Source organism: Carassius auratus, chromosome 22 (genome assembly GCF_003368295.1).
Source record: "Carassius auratus strain Wakin chromosome 22, ASM336829v1, whole genome shotgun sequence".
Lineage (NCBI taxonomy): Eukaryota > Metazoa > Chordata > Actinopteri > Cypriniformes > Cyprinidae > Carassius > Carassius auratus.
Genome location: NC_039264.1, coordinates 26064174 through 26083989, shown reverse-complemented (window position 1 = coordinate 26083989; position 19816 = coordinate 26064174). Strand labels below are relative to the sequence as shown.

General features: G+C 40.6%; 1 protein-coding gene across 8 annotated transcripts in view; it reads right to left on the bottom strand.

Annotated features, from left to right (window-relative positions):
- Positions 1–2538: 2538 nt before the first annotated feature.
- LOC113040175 (high choriolytic enzyme 1-like) overlaps positions 2539–19816 on the bottom strand; it is a 25385-nt gene continuing 8107 nt past the window's right edge. For 2 of the 8 annotated variants that reach the window (XM_026198472.1, XM_026198473.1), the window contains exons 2-5: positions 3639–3717; positions 3374–3514; positions 3173–3290; positions 2539–3074 (exon numbers count right to left, since the gene is read on the bottom strand). In XM_026198472.1, coding sequence (XP_026054257.1) covers positions 2684–3074; positions 3173–3290; positions 3374–3514; positions 3639–3717 — 729 coding nt within the window. In that variant the 3' untranslated portion in view covers positions 2539–2683. Of the gene's footprint in view, positions 3075–3172; positions 3291–3373; positions 3515–3638; positions 3718–3797; positions 3952–12006; positions 12545–12642; positions 12761–12843; positions 12985–13104; positions 13184–13263; positions 13393–18497; positions 19024–19258; positions 19377–19459; positions 19601–19722; positions 19802–19816 lie in introns of those variants that run through there. The other 6 variants (XM_026198475.1, XM_026198474.1, XM_026198470.1 and 3 more) reach the window with 5 other exon arrangements.

Here is a 19816-nt window from a genome sequence, read left to right as displayed (position 1 = left end):
GAAGGAGTATTTCTGTTCCAAAAATACTTCTTCCGGTTTGTCACAAGTTTCGGAAAGTTTTTTTCGAGTATGGCTCCGTGTGACGTTAGATGGAGCGGAATTTCCTTATATGGTTTCTAAGGGCACATCTGCCGGAAGAGCACGCACTCCCGTATAGCAGAGCACTGAGAGCACAACAGACATTCACTGATCAGAGCGAGAGCGTCGCAAAATGTTACAAAAGGAGTGTGTTTTTGGTTGCCAGAGCAAGACAACCCTGCACAGATTACCAAAAGAAAAACAGCATTAAGGCACCAGTGGATGGAGTTTATTTTTATTTTAGTTGTGTAAGTGTTAGTGTTTGTTCCCCTGCATTTCGAAGATGCTTGTTTTACAAACAAGGCCCAGTTTGATGCCGGATTTGCACATCGTTTATTTCTTAAGGATAATGCAGTCCCAACGAAAAAGGGTCACGATCATGTGTTGGAACCGCATGCGGTGAGTAAAACTGCTTCAAATATCTCTGTGTTGTTAACTTAGCTATCGGCGCGTAAGCACATCAAGTAAACAACATGCGATGTTGTCATCAAACTGCACTTTCCACATGTACAGCTTAAAAAAAAAAAAAGACGACAACGTGGAACTTAGTCATTTTCCAAAACCGCTAAGCAAATATATACAGTTTCAGTACATACCACATAGAGATGTCGTTGTTGATGCTGCTCTTGTTAAATTTCAGCCTCTGGATCTGATTCTGGATCATAAATATACGCTGAATCTGACTGTTAGCCATGGTTTGTTTTGGTTGGTTTTGTCCTCACGGTAATGTCACAGCTTCCAAACGCTCTCAACGCAAAAGCCTACTGGCGCTCGTGATTCTTTAGCTCCGCCCACACGTCACGCCTCCAGCCGGTCGTGTTTTTCCGGGAAAAATCGGTACAGACTATCTTTCTCTTATGAATATAACAAAACTAAAGACATTTTGGAGTTATGAAGGATGCAGTACTACTCTATATGTACTCAAGATAAACAGGATATTGAGTGAAAACGAGCATTTCACCCCCCCCCCCCCCCCCCTTAATAGGTAGCCAGTGCAGAGATTGTAAAATTGGGGTAATATGATCATATTTTCTTGACCTGGTAAGGACTCTAGCTGCTGCATTTTGGACTACATGTAGCTTTTATACTGAAGAAGCAGGACAACCACCTAGAAGAGCATTACAATAGTCCAGTCTAGAGGTCATGAATGCATGAACTAGCTTTTCTACATCAGAAACAGTTAACGTTTCGTAGCTTGGCAATGTTTCTAAGATGGAAGAATGCAGTTTTTGTAACATGGGAAATATGATTTTCAAAAGACAAGTTGCTGTCTATTTTTTGACTGTAGAGGTAGTAACTGTACATCAGTCTAGTTGCAAATTGTAATCTACAAGATTCCGCGTACTGTTTTTTGGTCCAATAATTAATATCTCTGTCTTATCCGTATTTAATAGGAGTTAAAATTATTGGTCATCCAATCTTTTACATTTTTAACACACTCTGTTAGCTTAGATAATTTAGAAGTTGAATCTGGTCCCGTTGAGATATATAGCTGAGTATTATCAGCATAACAGTGGAAGCTAATTCCGTATTTTCTAATAATATTACCAAGGGGCAACATGTACATTGAAAATAGAAGGGGACCTAGAATGGATCCTTGTGGCACTCCATATTTTACTGGTGATAAATGAGATGACTGCCCATTTAAAAAACAAAATGGTAGCGATCGGACAGGTAGGATCTAAACCATCTTAGAGCCTGCCCTTGAATACCTGTATAGTTTTTTTAATCGATCTATGAGTATGTCATGATCTATGGTGTCGAACGCAGTACTAAGATCAAGAAAAACTAGCAATGAGATGCAGCCTTGATCTGATGCAAGAAGCAGGTAATTTGTATTTTTAACAAGTGCAGTTTCTGTGCTATGGTGGGGCCTGAAACCTGACTGAAATTCTCCATACAGATAATTGTTTTGCAGGAAGGAGCTCAATTGAGCAGACAATTGGTAGTTAGTTTTTCTCCATTTGCAAGACTACGAGTTTCTTTCTTGAGAGAGTGAGTATTACTGTTATACCATGGCACAGTACATTTTTCTCTAAACTTTTTCAATTTGATGGGGGCAACAGCTTCTAATGTATTAGAGAAAACAGTGCACATGTTGTAGTCATTTCGTCTAGTGCTGCTCTCAAAATCTTAGAATAAATTGTAGGCCATATCAGGAGAGATATTCTCCTAGTTGATCTTGCCATACTGGTAACGATCACAGTTTTTAAGGGACAGATTCCTTTACTGAGAATATGAAACATCAGCATCATCAACTGTGAAAATTAAATGGAGAGTTGAGTGCTAATAAACTCCAGGTATCAAGCAGTGATTGGGCCTCCTTTTATAATTAATGACGTTGCATTTCTGACAGAACTTATGCTAAAAGCTTAATTTCTCCTAAAAAGTACAGCACTTTAATGCTGCAATCAAGCATTTTCTAAAACTTGACATTGAATTATAAAGAAAAAAAAAGAGTTAGTCTTGCAGTTTAGCTTTATTTTCCCCAACACACATTTCAGAAATTCAACACCATCAAAAGACATACACAACCTTACACCAATTTTCATCTACATATTAACTATCCTGATATTGTGCTTTGGTTGTGTGAAATGTGTCATCTTCAACATCCATACAGCTTGTTGATCCTCAGGATGTCGATGTTGGACATTCCCTGCCTCTGTCCAATTTGCACTGTTCTATCAGGAATGGGTGTGATGGTTTCCAGCCCGGGCTGGATGGAGAAGGCTGTTCTTTCATAGTGCATGATGGAAGTGTAGTCGTATGGAGTGTTTTGGTTGTTGGTGTTTTGTTTCTGGAAGTTGTAGGCCATATCAGGAGAGATGTTCTGCCAGTTGATCTTGACGTACTGGTCACGATCGCTCCTGGTTTGCTCGTGGTAAAAGCCCAGGGCATGATTAAGCTCATGCTGAACGATCCCGTTATACACACAGCCTTGCCTGTTGAAGGAGACCACCTGCTGACCACCAGTTCTGCCAAGAGAAGAGTAGCACCTGAGAGGAGAGAAGAAGTAAAGAGGTTAATTATTTATTTATTTATATAAATAAGGACTGATAAATGTTTCTTGTTAATGCTGTATGATTGTTCTCACCCATCTTTGTTCTCAATACTGATGTAGTCGGCCTGAGTTGATCTGGCCACAAAGCGGATGCAGGTTTTGGAGTGAAAGGTGGACATGGCGTTCGCAATCACTGATCTCTCATAACTGGCTGCAAACAAAAACGACGCCAGATTTCAAATGAGATCTACATGAATCGTAGATATGTTCAATGAATGAAGGAGATTCACTCACAGAATTCACTGCTCACGACGTAAGGGACCTCCACTATGTTGTTAGAGTTTTTCTTCCAGAAACAGTTGTTGTTAAAGCAGTAGAGAGCATTTCTGGTTTTGGGAAACACCAGATCTCCTTCAATCAAGACTTCAGAAGATCCTGTATTTAAAGAGAGAACCATACTGATGAAATAGTATAACATATCTATACATCTTGACTGCAGTTTACCACTATTTTCTGAAACACATTGATGAATTCATAAGAAATCTACAAGGTGCCTGACCATTGTTGGACTCCAAAATCCTTGTAGTGATGTCCAGAGGTTCAGGCTCTGACACAAACACTCCTTCAAACCTTTCCTCCTGTAGGCAGAAACAGAGATGATAAAATGACTTTTTTAGGAACATTCATAATTTAAGGGAAAGTCTAGACCTGATCTTACCATGAGAGAAGACGCCTGTGAGACGCCAAACAGCAGCAGCAGAATGGAGAGGGAGGCTCTTGTGTCCATGTCGTCTCAGTGTATAGAGATGTTCAGAATGCTCTTGTGCTGAGCTTTGGTGTCTGTGAGCGATTCTGTCAAGATTTTATATTCACCTGAGTAGGTAGGTCTACTGGAGGATTATGGGTAGGGTCTTAACATCAAGAGTCTAAAATGTGTACCTTCAGGGAGGAAACTCAGACCTCACCTGTTGGTCCAAAACTTTTCAAAATAAGATCAAATACCCTGGTTAGTTTAAGTAATCCACTGAAATGGACTTTACTATGTGCCAAAAACACATAACTACTTACAGTTTACTAGTGGTTGGTACATGACTAAAAAATAAATTAATAATAAAAAATAAATAAATAAAATAATTGACATAGCTAATCAGCAGAAAAATAAGTTTAGATGAATGCTTCTGATTTTATTTTACAGAAGTTAAAAATTGCTTTTAAAGTGCCTATTATGATATTAGCAACATTGATAAGTTGTCCTTAATCTCTGAAAAAATGTTCTTGAAACTGTTCTGGCATTGCACGATTGAGTTTATTCACACTGCCAAAGCATTCTGGTTTTTTTTGTGACAAAATCTAATCTGGCCTTGTTTGCACTTTGTGGTGTACCCTCTGTGTTTGCTCTCGTAAAGTCTTCTCTTGATTGTATACTTTGTCAGTGACACGTCTACCTACACGTCTAACTCTTCTCTTGGCTGGATGTTGTGAAATGTCTTTTCTTTACCGTGGAGAGGATCCTCGATAATCCACCACTGTCCTCCTCCATGGGGATCCAGGCCTTTTTATGCTGCTGAGCTCAACAGTGTGTTCTTTTTTTTTTCAGAAATGTACCAAACTGTTGATTTGACCTCTCCTAATGTTCCTATTATCTCTCTGATGGATTTTTTTATTTGTTTTGAAGCCTAACAATTGCCTGTTTCACCTGCATGCACTACATGATGTGGGTTCACAACAACAGCTTCCAAAAGCGAATGGCACACTAAGAATCATCTCCAGGACATTAAGCTCATTTAACATTTAACATGATGCTCCTTTACAGTCTTCCTGATAATAGGAGATGAAAGAGACTTTGGGAGGAATGGGTGGGCTCCTTCATGATACTGCTGGAGCATTGTGTAAGGAAAATGTCCAGGATAGAGGGGAGAGGGGCACCGACTTTAAGACCGTATTCCCTATATATCTGTAACTGTGACCCATACTCAGAATTTGTTCTCTGCGCTTAACCTATCCAAAGTCCACACACACAGCAGTGAACACACACACACACACCCGGAGCAGAGGGCAGCCATTTATGATATGGCCCCCGGGGAGCAGTTGTGGGTTCAGTACCTTGGTCGAGGGCACATCAGTCGTGGTACTGAGGGGGGAGAGACCGTTGTACATTAAATCGAGCATTGCGTTAGTTCAGTCAGGCCACGTTAGTCACGCTTGCATCAGCTGACAGTCAGCTGTTCTTGATGTGTACTGTAACGATAAAAACTTCTGGTTCCCAGACGCACTGCTGCTCGGCCCTCCACCAGCTGGGTGATCTCCTCCGCGGTGCCTGGCGGTGGCACTGGATGGCCCTCGGCGGACGGCACGACACTCCTCCGCCGCCCGACGGACGGCGACGGCTCCTCCGATTTTGAGTCCCCCGTTCCCTGCCCCTCCGGACTCAATTGCGGAGGCAGCAGGCTCCGGCCCCCTGGCGAACGGCGCCGACTCCTCTGCTCCCTCACGGACGGCAGCCGCCCCTCCATATCGTGGGCGGCCGGCAGCGAGCTCGCCCGTCCCCAGCAACTCACTCCAGCCCACCGCCTCGAGCGTCCATGGCGGCACATACCTCGCCTGCTCGAGGGCACCACGGATTCACCACAGCGGCGAGGGATCTTCAGCAGCGCGTCCCTCCTTCTCCCGGGCTTCGGCACAACTGTAACGATAAAAACTTCCTATTCATCGGGAAGAAGGAGGCGGGAACCGGCGCACAATCAAAACATAATTTTAATAATTCAAAAATAAACAAAATAGCGCGTCAGCCCCTCTTGCAAATCAAACTGTTGCAGTTTGTTTCAGAACATCTGAAATCTGCATCTAAGATAAGTGAATGCTCTTTTAATCCATATCGCTGTGTATGTTGCCTGGTGGTTAACATCTTTTTGCATCGGTTGCAGGAACGAATATTAAGCATATTTGCTGCAGCATTTATACATCTGTGTTCATACACCTGGAGCAATACGCAGCTAGAGCATGCAATCGCTCTAAGAAAACGGCGATAAGGCTATGAGAACAGGGTTAAATAAGACCAGCATTCTCGTGTAAGCATTTCAACGGGGGTTCGCTGTATTAGCGGCGAAATCTCAATGTCACTGGTGTTTATTTCTAAGGTTGATGTCACATTAGCCGTGTGAGTGTTTCAGAGGCACACAGCTTCAAATGCACACATTTATCGCTCTATGGCTTCTATACATAGGCTTATAAGAACGTGATCTCAGTAGCCATGTTTACATGTATTTAATTTTTTCACTCAGATTTAAAGATTCGGTGGACTGTTTACATGAGACGTTATCTAATTCGATATGGTGTTTAGGCTACATGTGGTCATGCTTCGATTTGCGACATACTAAGTGACCTACGATGATATGCAAATTACCAGAGAGAGAGAAAAAAACATGACTGCGGTTGCATTAATATACTTAATAACTGCTCGCACTTGCTTGGAATTAAGACCAATATTTGAATCTTGAGCTGTAATGCAGCTCTGAAATGAATTTTATTCTGATATATAAAAAAAACGAATAGTAATTCTGTACTTACATGGAAAAATACACGATTTCTCATCCGGTTTTGTTAAACAAAGAATCATGAGGGGGGCGGCTTATGAATGCAGATAGTGCTTACAACATTTACAAATGGGTTCATGAATCTGTATAATTCATACAATGACAGGAAAATTTGGTCAAGTGTTTTCATTGAGCTATTCACTATCATAGTATTGTTTCTAAGCTGAAAAGCAGTACATTTTGCTCCCTTATTACATCAGCTTTCTGCTCTGGTCATGAGATTCCAGATTCCATTCTAATGTGTGTTATTGTATAATTGAAATTTTATCTTTTTCGTCCACTATTTTCCAGTCTCTACTGTAATGTCAGTGTCTACTAATCACTGAATGCACAGCGTTGCTGACATCACATTCCCATTCTGATGACTACGACTACTGAGGTGGTTACTACCACCCTCCATTATGTAACCTACAACATTAACGCATATTACATGCTCCTCGTGCCGCAGCAAGGGGTCGTATTTATCACTCATTTGCTTAAAGGGGGGCTACAATGGTGTTTCATGAATTCAGAGTTGTTCAGTGTTAAAGAGATGGATTTTCGTGCTAAACATGGCCAATTTGGATGAATGGAGTTTTCTGTGCCGAAAATCTTACTTATGGCTTGTACAAGTTTCGGTAGTTTTTCGATCATGGATCTAATGACGTAGATGATGATGGAGATGAACTCCTTATGAGCATTTCTCTCGGGAAAGCACGACTGCGCACGTCAACCAGAGGAGAGCGAGACCTCGCCATAAACACAATTCATCAGGAATTCATTGACAGTGCTGCATAGGATTTGTTCGAGAATGTCTCCAAATAAGTGTGTTTTGGATGTGAGGGAAAGTTTACCATGTTCAGCTTCTCAAAGAACCTAGCATTACATGAAACGTGGATGCAGTTTGCTTTTTCGGGGAAGCGATGGAGTGTAGCAAGTGTGTTTGTGTTCTCGTCACAACAAGACCAGGTTGATGCTGGACTTGCACATCGTTTGCTATTAAAACATGGTAAAGACCCCATTCAGGTAAGTACAACTGCATCAGATTTCTGTCTTTTGTCGGAAATCAGCACATAAGTGAATATATGTTCGTGAAAACAACACAAAACATCAGTATTATAGCTCCGCCCACAGCATGCCTACAGGAGCTTGGTTTTCCAGAGAGAATCGGAAGCTGTATTTTTGTCTTGCAGATATAACAAGGCTGGAGACTTTTGGAGATCGGGATTCGGTACTGCTCTGTGGGTACTCGGGATTGGCATGAGATTTAAGCATTTTAAGAAACATGCTTGTTGCACATCCTCAGTTGCTTAACTTGGGGTAATGCTTACCCCTTTGTGATTTTTACAGCATGGTACTGTAGATACATAAAATTGGATAATACTGCCATCATATCAGATGCTGCTGCTAGGGGCGTATGCTTCACCCTTTACAATCACAGTCGCTTTAAGCATTTTAAGAACATATTTGTTGCACATCCTCTATTTCTTAACTTTGGGTGATGCTCCCACCCCCCCACCTTAATGTGTTTTTTTCAGCATGTTAGACACTTAAAATTGGATAATATACAAACTGCCATTGTATTATGCTGCTGCTTCTGCTAGGGGTGTATGCTTCCCCCTTAATGTGATTTTTCAGCATGTTAGACACTTAAATTGAATGATATACAAACTGCCATCGTATTAGGCTGCTGCTGCTGCTAGGGGTGTATGCTTCCCCCATACAGTTAATTCAAATATTTTGCATAAGCAGCTAAAGAAACATGCTTGTTTTTATGCTTCTCTCTGAGTTTGGGTGACGCTTCCCCCATAAATATAGTATCAAGCAACATTTCTCATTGCTGGCCATTCAAATTGCATCAGTTGTGTTGGGGAGTTTTGGCATATGGTTGTTTTGGGGGTTTGTCTTGCTGCTCTCCCCGCTCTGTCCGAGCATGGCTGCATGGACAGGCGTGTTGAGTGTTGCCCAGAACATAACAATACCACCAACACTAACTGTATGCAATTATAATTGTCATAAATATACTTGACGGAAGTGGTCCTAATTGAAATCGAGCATCGCGTTAGTTCAGTCAGGCCACGTTAGTCACACTTGAATCAGCTGAAAGCCAGCTTTTCCTGACGTGTACCAATCCAGTCTTGACACCCATCACCTGCGGTCTATTTAAATTCCCATTCTTCAGTGTCTCTTCCATCGCATTGCTGCTTGCAATTAACTCCCTCCTCCAACCCAACTCCACCAACTGAACCTGTAATCCGATCTAACTTAGTTTTTTCTTTACAATCTCTTCATTGGAAGCAGTCTCTCACATTTTGTTTAAAACTGACATAATTGTGAATTGTAATCATATATGCTTATAATGGTTCTGTTCTGTACCCCAGGGGGGTTTGTTTGCTGCTCTCCCCACTCTGTCCAAGCATGGCTGCATGGACAGGCGTGTGGAGTGTTGCCCAGAACATATCCATACCGCCAACACCAACTGTATGCAATTATAATTTTCATAAATATACTTGATGGAAGTGGTCCTGATTGAACTACATTCACCTACAATTCCTGCTGGCTCGAGACTTGAACCCGCAATATTTGGATCGCAAGGCCACGACTTCCTCGTAACTGTAACTTGAATATGTTTTGGTCAACAGCTAAAAAAGATATAAATTGTGCCTGCTTTCAAATATGTATTTGGACCTAACTGTAGCCCTCTATTAGTAAAAAGAACTAATAATAAAATTTGGTGATTGACATGCAAGGAGTGCTGACGCAAAATCTTATGAGTGACTGATAGCAGATATGATATTAAAAGCCCTGATAGTGTTTCAGATTTTCCACTGTGAAAATGTAGCAATGAAACCTTGTTACCTAGAAAATCAAAAGCTAATAGCGTGTATCTTTACTTGCAACAAGGCTACTGCATAGTGCTCATTCAACTGTGCATTAACCAGTCAAAGAGGAGTAGCAGTTAAACATTTTTTAATTAATAAAAGTTTGATTTTAAAATTTTATTTTACAGAAGTTAAAATTTGCTTTTAATGTGCTTATTATGATATTAGCTACATTGATAAGTTGTCCTTAATCTCTGAAAAAAATGTTCTCGAAACTGTTCTGACATTGCACGATTGAGTTTATTCACACTGCCAAAGCACTCCGGGTTTTATTTTTTTTTTTGACAAAATCTAATCTATCCTTGTTTGCACTTCGTGGTGTACCCTCTGTGTTTGCTCTCGTGAGGTCTTCTCTTGATTGTATAGATTGTACATATCTTGATTGTATACTTTGACAGTGAAATGTCTACCTCCTGGAGACGGTTCTTCTCTTGGCTGGATGTTGTGAAATGTCTTTTCTTGACCATGGAGAGGATCCTCTGATCATCCACCACTGTCCTCCTCCGTGGACATCCAGGCCTTTTTATGCTGCTGAGCTCACCAGTGTGTTCTTTTTTTTCTCATAAATGTACCAAACTGTTGATTTAACCACTCCTAATGTTCCTGCAATCTCTCTGATGGATTTGTTTTGTTTTGAAGCCTAACAATTGTCTGTTTCACCTGCATGCACTACATGATGGGGGTACACAACAACAGCTTCCAAAAGCAAAAGGCACACTAAGAATCAACTCCTGAACATTTAGCTCCTTAACTGATGTCGAAACCATGAAGGAATAGCCCAAGTCTGTCTATGAAACAATGCTTATGGGTCCTTGAAAAAAGGGAGGTACATATTAAAGTACATATCAAAAACATATTGCAATTCCTTAAACTTTCCTCCAATTTTGATGAGAGTACCCACAACTTGAAGCTCAGACTGTGAACTTCAAATTCAACTTCAAGTTTTCATACGGCTACATGTAGGGACATACAGTGGAATAAAATGTTGTGTCTCACAGGACCATGGTGCTAGATAAATACAGACATACAACAATGAAGTAAAACAATACAAAACTATACACAACTAACTTACTGACAGATTTTGACTATAAATATACTATAAATGTTTACCTATACATAAACAAACAAAAAAGTCATCAGAAGTCAAGCAGCTGGCTGGGGAACAATGCAAGCATGTAAACATACACATATTACTGAGTCTTTTGTGGAATTATGTAGACACAGCAATGTGTGTGTGAAAAGTGTGTACTGTTTATAGAGAAGAGTGTTACTACAGGTGCTTTGTACAGCCCCACTAACTGTTTGTAGCACACTTCGAATTGCACGAAAAAGAGAAAGTTTCAGACAGTTATTCCTTTGATTTGGTAAGATTGGGGGTGATTGGGGAGTGTAGGAAGTGAGATGGTCCATGTTTCAGGGGGGAGGTGGTTTGTATGGAGTTTCACAGGAAGAATGGGTGATTTGAGTTCAGGGCTCTTAAAGCCTGGGGGAAAAAACTGTTGAGCAGGCTCTGATGCTCCGTTACAGTCTTCCTGATATTAGGAGATGAAAGAGACTGTGTGATGAATGGGTGGGCTCTTTCCCGATAATGCTGGAGCATTGTGTAAGGAAAATGTCCAGGACAGAGGGGAGAGGGACACCAACTTTAAGACCGTATTCACTATATAACTGTAACTGTGACAGTGATGTGACATACAGCCAAGTATGGTGACCCATACTCAGAATTTGTGCTCTGCGCTTAACCCATCCAAAGTCCAGACACACAGCAGTTAACACACACACACAAACACACACGCACACACACACACACTGTGAATGCACACCCAGAGCAGTGGGCAGCCATTTATGATATGGCACCCGGGGAGCAGTTGTGGGTTCGGTGCCCTGCTCAAGGGCACATCAGCCGTGGTATTGAGGGGGGAGAGAGCACTCTACATTAACTACATTCACCTACAATTCCTGCTGGCCGGAGATTTGAACCCACAATGTTTGGATTGCAAGGCAACGACTTCCTCGTAACTGTAACTTGAATATGTTTTGGTCAACAGCTAAAAAAGATATAAATTCTGCCTGCTTTCAAATATGTATTTGGACCTAATTGTAGCCCTCTATTAGTAAAAATAACTAACAATAAAATTTGGTTATTGACATGCAAGGAGTGCTGACGCAAAATCTTATGAGTGACTGATAGCAGATATGATATTAAAAGCCCTAATAGTGTTTCAGATTTTCCACTGTGAAAATATTAACACTTTCACATGGTAGGAAAAAAAAATTAAAAATTAAACGGAGAGTTGAGTGCTAATATACTCCAGGTATCAAGCAGTGATTGGGCCTCCTTTTATAATGAATGACGTTGCATTTCTGACAGAACTTATGCTAAAAGCTTAATTTCTCCTAAAAAGTACAGCACTTTAATTCTACAATCAAGCATTTTCTTAAACTTGACATTGAATTATAAAGAAAATTAGAGTTTGTCTTGCAGTTTAGCTTTATTTTTCCCAACACACATTTCAGAAATTCAACACCATCAAAAGACAAAAACATAACCTTACACCAATTTTCATCTACATATTAACTATCATGATATTGTGCATTGGTTGTGTGAAACATGTCATCTTCAACATCCATACAGCTTGTTGATCCTCAGGATGTCGATGTTGGACATTCCCTGTCTCTGTCCAATTTGCACTGTTCTATCAGGAATAGGTGTGATAGTTTCCAGCCCGGGCTGGATGGCGAAGGCTGTTCTTTCATAGTGCATGATGGAAGTGTAGTCGTATGGAGTGTTTTGGTTGTTGGTGTTTTGTTTCTGGAAGTTGTAGGCCATATCAGGAGAGATGTTCTGCCAGTTGATCTTGACGTACTGGTCACGATCGCTCCTGGTTTGCTCGTGGTAAAAGCCCAGGGCATGATTAAGCTCATGCTGAACGATGCCGTTATACACACAGCCTTGCCTGTTGAAGGAGACCACCTGCTGACCACCAGTTCTGCCAAGAGAAGAGTAGCACCTGAGAGGATAGAAGAAGTACAGAGGTTAATTATTTATTTATTTATATAAATAAGGACTGATAAATGTTTCTTGTTAATGCTGTATGATTGTTCTCACCCATCTTTGTTCTCAATACTGATGTAGTCGGCCTGAGTTGATCTGGCCACAAAGCGGATGCAGGTTTTGGAGTGAAATGTGGACATGGCTTTCGCAATCACTGATCTTTCATAACCAGCTGCAAACAAAAAGGACGAGAGATTTAAAATGAGATCTACATGAATCGTAGATATGTTCAATGAATGAAGGAGATTCACTCACAGAATTCACTGCTCACGACGTAAGGGACCTCCACTATGTTGTTAGAGTTTTTCTTCCAGAAACAGTTGTTGTTAAAGCAGTAGAGAGCATTTCTGGTTTTGGGAAACACCAAATCTCCTTCAATCAAGACTTCAGAAGATCCTGTATTTAAAGAGAACCATACTGATGAAATAGTAAAACATACCTATATATGTTGACTACAGTTTACCACTATTCTCTGAAACACTGATGAATTCATAAGAAATCTACAAGGTGCCTGACCATTGTTGGACTCCAAAATCCTTGTAGTGATGTCCAGAGGTTCAGGCTCTGACACAAACAATCCTTCAAACCTTTCCTCCTGGAGGCAGAAACAGAGAAGATAAAATTACTTTTTTAGGAACATTCATAATTTAAGGGAAAGTCTAGACCTGATCTTACCATGAGAGAAGACGCCTGCGAGATGCCAAACAGCAGCAGCAGAATGGAGATGGAGGCTCTTGTGTCCATGTCGTCTCAGTGTATAGAGATGTTCAGGATGCTCTTGTGCTGAGCTTTGATGTCTGTGAGCGATTCTGTCTTGACTTTATATTCACCTGAGTAGGTAGGTCTACTGGAGGATTATGGGTAGGGTCTTAACATCAAGAGTCTAAAATGTGTACCTTCAGGGAGGAAACTCAGACCTCACCTGTTAGTCCCAAAATTTTCAAAATAAGATCAAATACCCTGGTTAGTTTAAGTAATCCACTGACATGGACTTTACTAAGTGCCAAAAACAGTGTTTCTACAGGGAGAGGATTCATTGGTAATATACTTACAGTTTACTAGTGGTGGTTACATAACAAAAAAAATACCTTAGTTTAGATGAACGCTTCTGATTCTAAATAACCAACAGATAAAAACAGACACAACTATGTATAATTCTAAAATATTTTGAGGATAAATGACTTAATAATATTATTTCACAGTGTCCTCTGTATATTAATTGGTAAAATGCATTTCTTAAAAACAACAAGAATTTCAAATGTAGCAATGAAACCACCTTGCTACTTCGAAATACAACAGCCAAAAGTGTGTATCTTAACTACTTGTGATTAGGCTACTGCATGGTGCTCATTCCAATATGCAGTTAGCAGTCAAAGAGGAGTAGCAGTTAAACATTTTCAAAACAGTAAAAGATTTTGGCAATAGAAATAATGCATCACATAATATTGGACTGCAGTTATATCTTATCAAATACACATCATTATTCTTCAGCTTGGGTTAAACAAATGAATTTTACTTTGTTGGAATAGCAGCTATGCTAAATATCTCTGTATTTCTGCCACGGGATTGATATCCCGAGGTAGATAGTGTAGAAAGTTTAATTATGTTTTCTCGAGTCAATGATCACACTGAATGTAGATAACTGCGTTTAATTTCACATTTCTGTTAACTGCCAGCCGCTATAGATCAGAGAACCTTCCTAGTCCATAACATGACGCGTCGCAAGTCAGTGTAACTGGGTCCTTGACATTGTAGTATGCCAGTACTGGTGGGCTGGAAAGGCATGATTTAAGGCACTCAAAAGCCTCTTGATGCTGTTGAAACCAGCACCACTCTGTCTCTTTGCAGGTGAGTTTCCTAAGGGGCCCTGCGATGTCCCTGAGATTTGGGATGTCCTTGCTAAGGTAATTGACCATGCCCAGGAAGCGTTGTAGTGCGGTCACATCCGTGGGCACTGGCATGTCATTGATCGCTGCAGTTTTAGACGGGTCTGCTTTTAGGCCTACGCTTGTGAAGATGTGGCCTACGTACGCTACCTGGTCCAGGTGAAATTTACACTTGTTCGGGTTTAACCTGAGATTGACTTCCCGTGCCCTTTTGAGCACCTTTCTCAAGTTGGCGTCATGTTCGGCCACTCCGCGGCCTCCTATGATGATGTCATCGTAGCAGGGGTAACCTGCAAACAGTTGTTCCATGGAGCGCTGAAATACTTCACTTGCTGAATTTATGCTGGAGGGCATCCTTAGAAATCTGTAGCGTCCAAATGGAGTGCTGAATGTGGTCAGCAGTGACGATTTATTGTCAAGATGTATGCCAGAACTAATTCTTTGCATCCAGGACAGTAAACACTGTTGCCCCGGACATTTGTGCTGCCACCTCTTCAACGCTTCGCATAGGGCGATGGGGTCTTTTCAATGCGGTGTTGAGGTCTTTGGGGTTGATGCAGAGTCTGATTTCCCGCTTATCCTTCTTATTTGCTGCCACCATGGACGATACCCAGTCGGTTGGTTGCGTGACTGGTGTTATGACACCTATGCTTTGAATACGTTCAAGTTCAGCTTTAACTCTTTCTTGCATTGCAACGGGGATATGGGGAGCTGGGCGAATGACAGGCTGTATGCTGGTATCCAAAATCATGGAGTATGTGACCGGAAGTTCTCCCAACTCGTCAATGAACAGGTCTTTGTACTGTGTAAATGTCTGTGAGCTGAAGTCCGTGCTGCTCTCCACGCTGATCTGATGTATGTTTGAACTCATTTTAACAACCCCCATGTCCATACATGCACGAAATCCTAGCAGTGGTTGCACTGCTCTGTCCACAATGAAAAACGGCAATGAGTGGTTCTGCTATTTAAACAGCACCGAAGAGTGGCGATGCCACTGGTCTCTATTCTGGTGCCTCCATAGGCAACAAGGCTAGCCGCGTTCTTCTGCTTTACAAGTAATTGGCCGCTGTTAAGTCCCCTGAAAGTGTCAAGTGACATCACATTGCATTTTGCTCCTGTGTCTACTTTTATGTCAGTGGGCTTGCCGTTTATATGCATTGTGACAAATCCTTCATCCTTTTCAATGGCTTTTAAAATCACACAATCAACGTGACTGTCAACTTCAACGCCATCCACATAAAACGTTTCATCTTCACGTGTTTGTTCCTCTATTTCTATCTCATTAACCGTCTGTCTGCCAGTTTTCTGTCTAGGATGTTGCCTATTTTGGCTGCACGGCTTAGACTTGCAGCAACTTTTAAAGTGGTTAAACTTTTGGCAGCTGTGACACTGTTGTCCGAATGCTGGACACTTTTCCCGCTTAGCTGCGTGGCTGCCTCCAAAATTATTGCACCTTGTGATAGTCTGTGAGGGGGGCTGGGACTTTACATACTGCATTCTATTTGAAACTTTCCTAACTGCATCCACGCTGGCATCATTACTTTGTGATGATAATATTTCATGAATTTTTTTTTTCAAACATTCGGGGTCCTCTCGAGATTCGGCAGGTGTAATGATCCTTCCGCCATCTCCCGGCGTGCACACTTCAGCAGCGTAGGCGAAAGAACGCTCTCGTTCGATGGCATCTGGGCCAGCAATGTTGAGAAGGATGTACAGCTAGGATTTACACAAGCTTTAGATGATACCAACCCCTCAGAGGACCTCAGATAATGCCAACCCTGAAACAACATACAGACCTACCAAATTTGTTAAAAGTTTGATTGCATTATACAATAATTGCTGTTAATAGAGTTCATCGTCTGTTTGATTACGTCTTTAATTTATTTTTCTGTACATTTCTACCATATGTAAATAAACTGAGTCACCATTGATAAGCTACCACTAAATAATGTAGAAACTATTTTTCTGTAAAGTTTCTTTGCAGCAATTTGTAACGTAAAAATCACTATACACATAAACTTGAATTGAATTGATTTTAGAATTTTATTTTACAGAACTTGTGTATTTTGCTTTGTACTCCAGATGTTATATTTGCATTGTAGTCCAGATAATATAATATTTTCATTATGCAACAACAAAAAAATGTTTTTAATCTGCCTATTATGATATAAACTACATTGATAAATTGTCCTTAATCTCTGAAAAAATGTTCTCGAAACTGTTCTGACATTGCACGATTGAGTTTATTCACACTGCCAAAGCACTCCGGGTGTTTTTTTTTTTTCATACAAAATCTAATCTGTCCTTGTTTGCACTTCGTGGTGTACCCTCTGTGTTTGCTCTCGTGAAGTCTTCTTTTGATTGTATACTTTGACAGTGACACGTCTACCTCCTGGAGAGGGTTCTTCTCTTGGCTAGATGTTGTGAAATGTTTTTTCTTTACCGCAGAGAGGATCTTCCGATCATCCACTACTGTTGTCCTCCGTAGACATCGAGGCCTTTTTCTGTAACAGGGTGAACGAAAGGTGAGACGTACAGATCCATTAGCAAATTTTTATTCATAGACATGGTCATACACAGGCAGGGTTGAGCATCAGCAAACAGATATGTATAAAACAAGACAAAGAGTATTTCAAGGGCTGGCGTAGGTCATCGGTCGGTGAGCAGAATTCAGAAGGCTTGACAAGAGGGGTAATCCAGAAACATGAGCAATAGTCCAGACGAGGTACAAAAAGATTCTGAGCCCCGAGACAAGGGTTAATCCAAGATACTCAGGCAGAAATAAGGAAACTGCAAACAAGGCAACAAGAAATGGCTAGACTAAACTAGAACTAGAAACTAGGCTCCATAAAGCAGCTATCATTGGGTTAGTGATAAACGCAGAACAATACTAGAAACAAAACAGAAACACGGAATGGCTCGGTAAAGCAGCTATAACAATAGTTCAGGCAGGACCACTTTGGCAAGTTACTTGAGTTTATTGAACACAATTTATCTTTGGGTGGTATGGTTCCTTATGGGGGTTCTTGCTCCAAATTTAATTGATCATACAAGTGCTTTAACAGTAAACCCATGGAACTATCAGTTTAGAAATACATAGACAATTAAGACACTAAGTAATGTCTTTAAAAGCAAACAGTGGTTATTGTGTAGATGTGGCTGTCAGACTTATATACTGTAGCTTGATTATGAGGTTATGATAGTGATAGAGGTCATGAAAGTGATCTGAAACAAAAGTAGACGAAACCAGAAGGTGCACAGTAATATGCTCATTCTTATAATGGGGAGGAAGGGTTTTGAATGGGGTTTAAGATGATTGTGGGCTGATTTATGTTTAGGTCTCTTAAAGCCTCGGGGAAGAAACTGTTGAAGAGTCTGGCGGAGCAGGCTCTGATGCTGTATCACAGTCGTCCTGATGATAGGAGATGGAAGAGACTGTTGGGGAAGGATGGGTATTCATTATGTAACTGTAACTTGAATATGTTTCGGTCAACAGCTAAGAAAATAAAAATTGTTCCTGTGTCAAAATATATTTGGACCTAACTGTACCTCTCCATTAGCAAAACTATCTTAAAATATAATTTGGTGATTGAGACGCTAGTAGCGTTGATGCAACAGCTTATGGGTGACAAATAGCAGATATGATTTTAAAAGCCCTCACAGTGTTTAATTTTCCACTGTGAAAATATTAACACTTTTACATAGTAGGACTATCAAAAAACCACAAACGTTTACTGTGATATTCATCGCACATTATAAACGATATAGCATGCATCATGAAAGGAATGTCGTTTAAACAGTTTTTTAAACTGTATGTCAGTATTTTTATTAATATCGTGATGAAGTTTTTATGGGACAGATTCCCTGACTGGGAATACGGAACATCAACTGCGAAAATGAAACGGAGAGTTGAGTGCTCTTATACTCCAGGTACTAAGCAGTGATTGCCCCTCTTCATAATATATAATAGTCAAGCATTTTCTCAAACTTGACATTGAATTATAAATAAAATATGAGTTTGTCTTGCAGTTTAGCTTTATTTTTCCCAACACACATTTCAGTAATTTAATACCATCAAAAAACATATCCTTACACCAATTTTCATCTACATATTAACTATCCTGATATTGTGCATTGGTTGTGTGAAACGTGTCATCTTCAACATCCATACAGCTTGTTGATCCTCAGGATGTCGATGTTGGACATTCCCTGCCTCTGTCCAATTTGCACTGTTCTATCAGGAATGGGTGTGATGGTTTCCAGCCCGGGCTGGATGGAGAAGGCTGTTCTTTCATAGTGCATGATGGAAGTGTAGTCGTATGGAGTGTTTTGGTTGTTGGTGTTTTGTTTCTGGAAGTTGTAGGCCATATCAGGAGAGATGTTCTGCCAGTTGATCTTGACGTACTGGTCACGATCGCTCCTGGTTTGCTCGTGGTAAAAGCCCAGGGCATGATTAAGCTCATGCTGAACGATGCCGTTATACACACAGCCTTGCCTGTTGAAGGAGACCACCTGCTGACCACCAGTTCTGCCAAGAGAAGAGTAGCACCTGAGAGGACAGAAGAAGTAAAGAGATTAATTATTTATTTATTTATATAAATAAGGACTGATAAATGTTTCTTGTTAACTCAGCTAGAATTATTTTGTTCTAAAAATGTTCTAAGAACATTACCATTGTTCTAACAATGTTTTTAGCAGGTAGTTTTATTTTTGTTCCCAGAACGTTCTCCCAAAGATAGGATAACGTTCTCTAAAAATGCTGAATGCTGTATGATTGTTCTCACCCATCTTTGTTCTCAATACTGATGTAGTCGGCCTGAGTTGATCTGGCCACAAAGCGGATGCAGGTTTTGGAGTGAAATGTGGACATGGCGTTCGCAATCACTGATCTCTCATAACTGGCTGCAAACAAAAAGGACAACAGATTTAAAATGAGATCTACATGACTCATAGATATGTTCAATGAATGAAGGAGATTCACTCACAGAATTCACTGCTCACTATGTAAGGGACCTCCACTATGTTGTTAGAGTTTTTCTTCCAGAAACAGTTGTTGTTAAAGCAGTAGAGAGCATTTCTGGTTTTGGGAAACACCAGATCTCCTTCAATCAAGAGTTCAGAAGATCCTGTATTTAAAGAGAAACATATTTATGAAATAGTAAAACATATCTTTACATCTTGACTGCACTTTACCCATATTTTCTGAAACACATTGATGAATTTATAAGAAATCTACAAGGTGCCTGACCATTGTTGGACTCCAAAATCCTTGTAGTGATGTCCAGAGGTTCAGGTTCTGACACAAACACTCCTTCAAACCTTTCCTCCTGTAGGCAGAAACA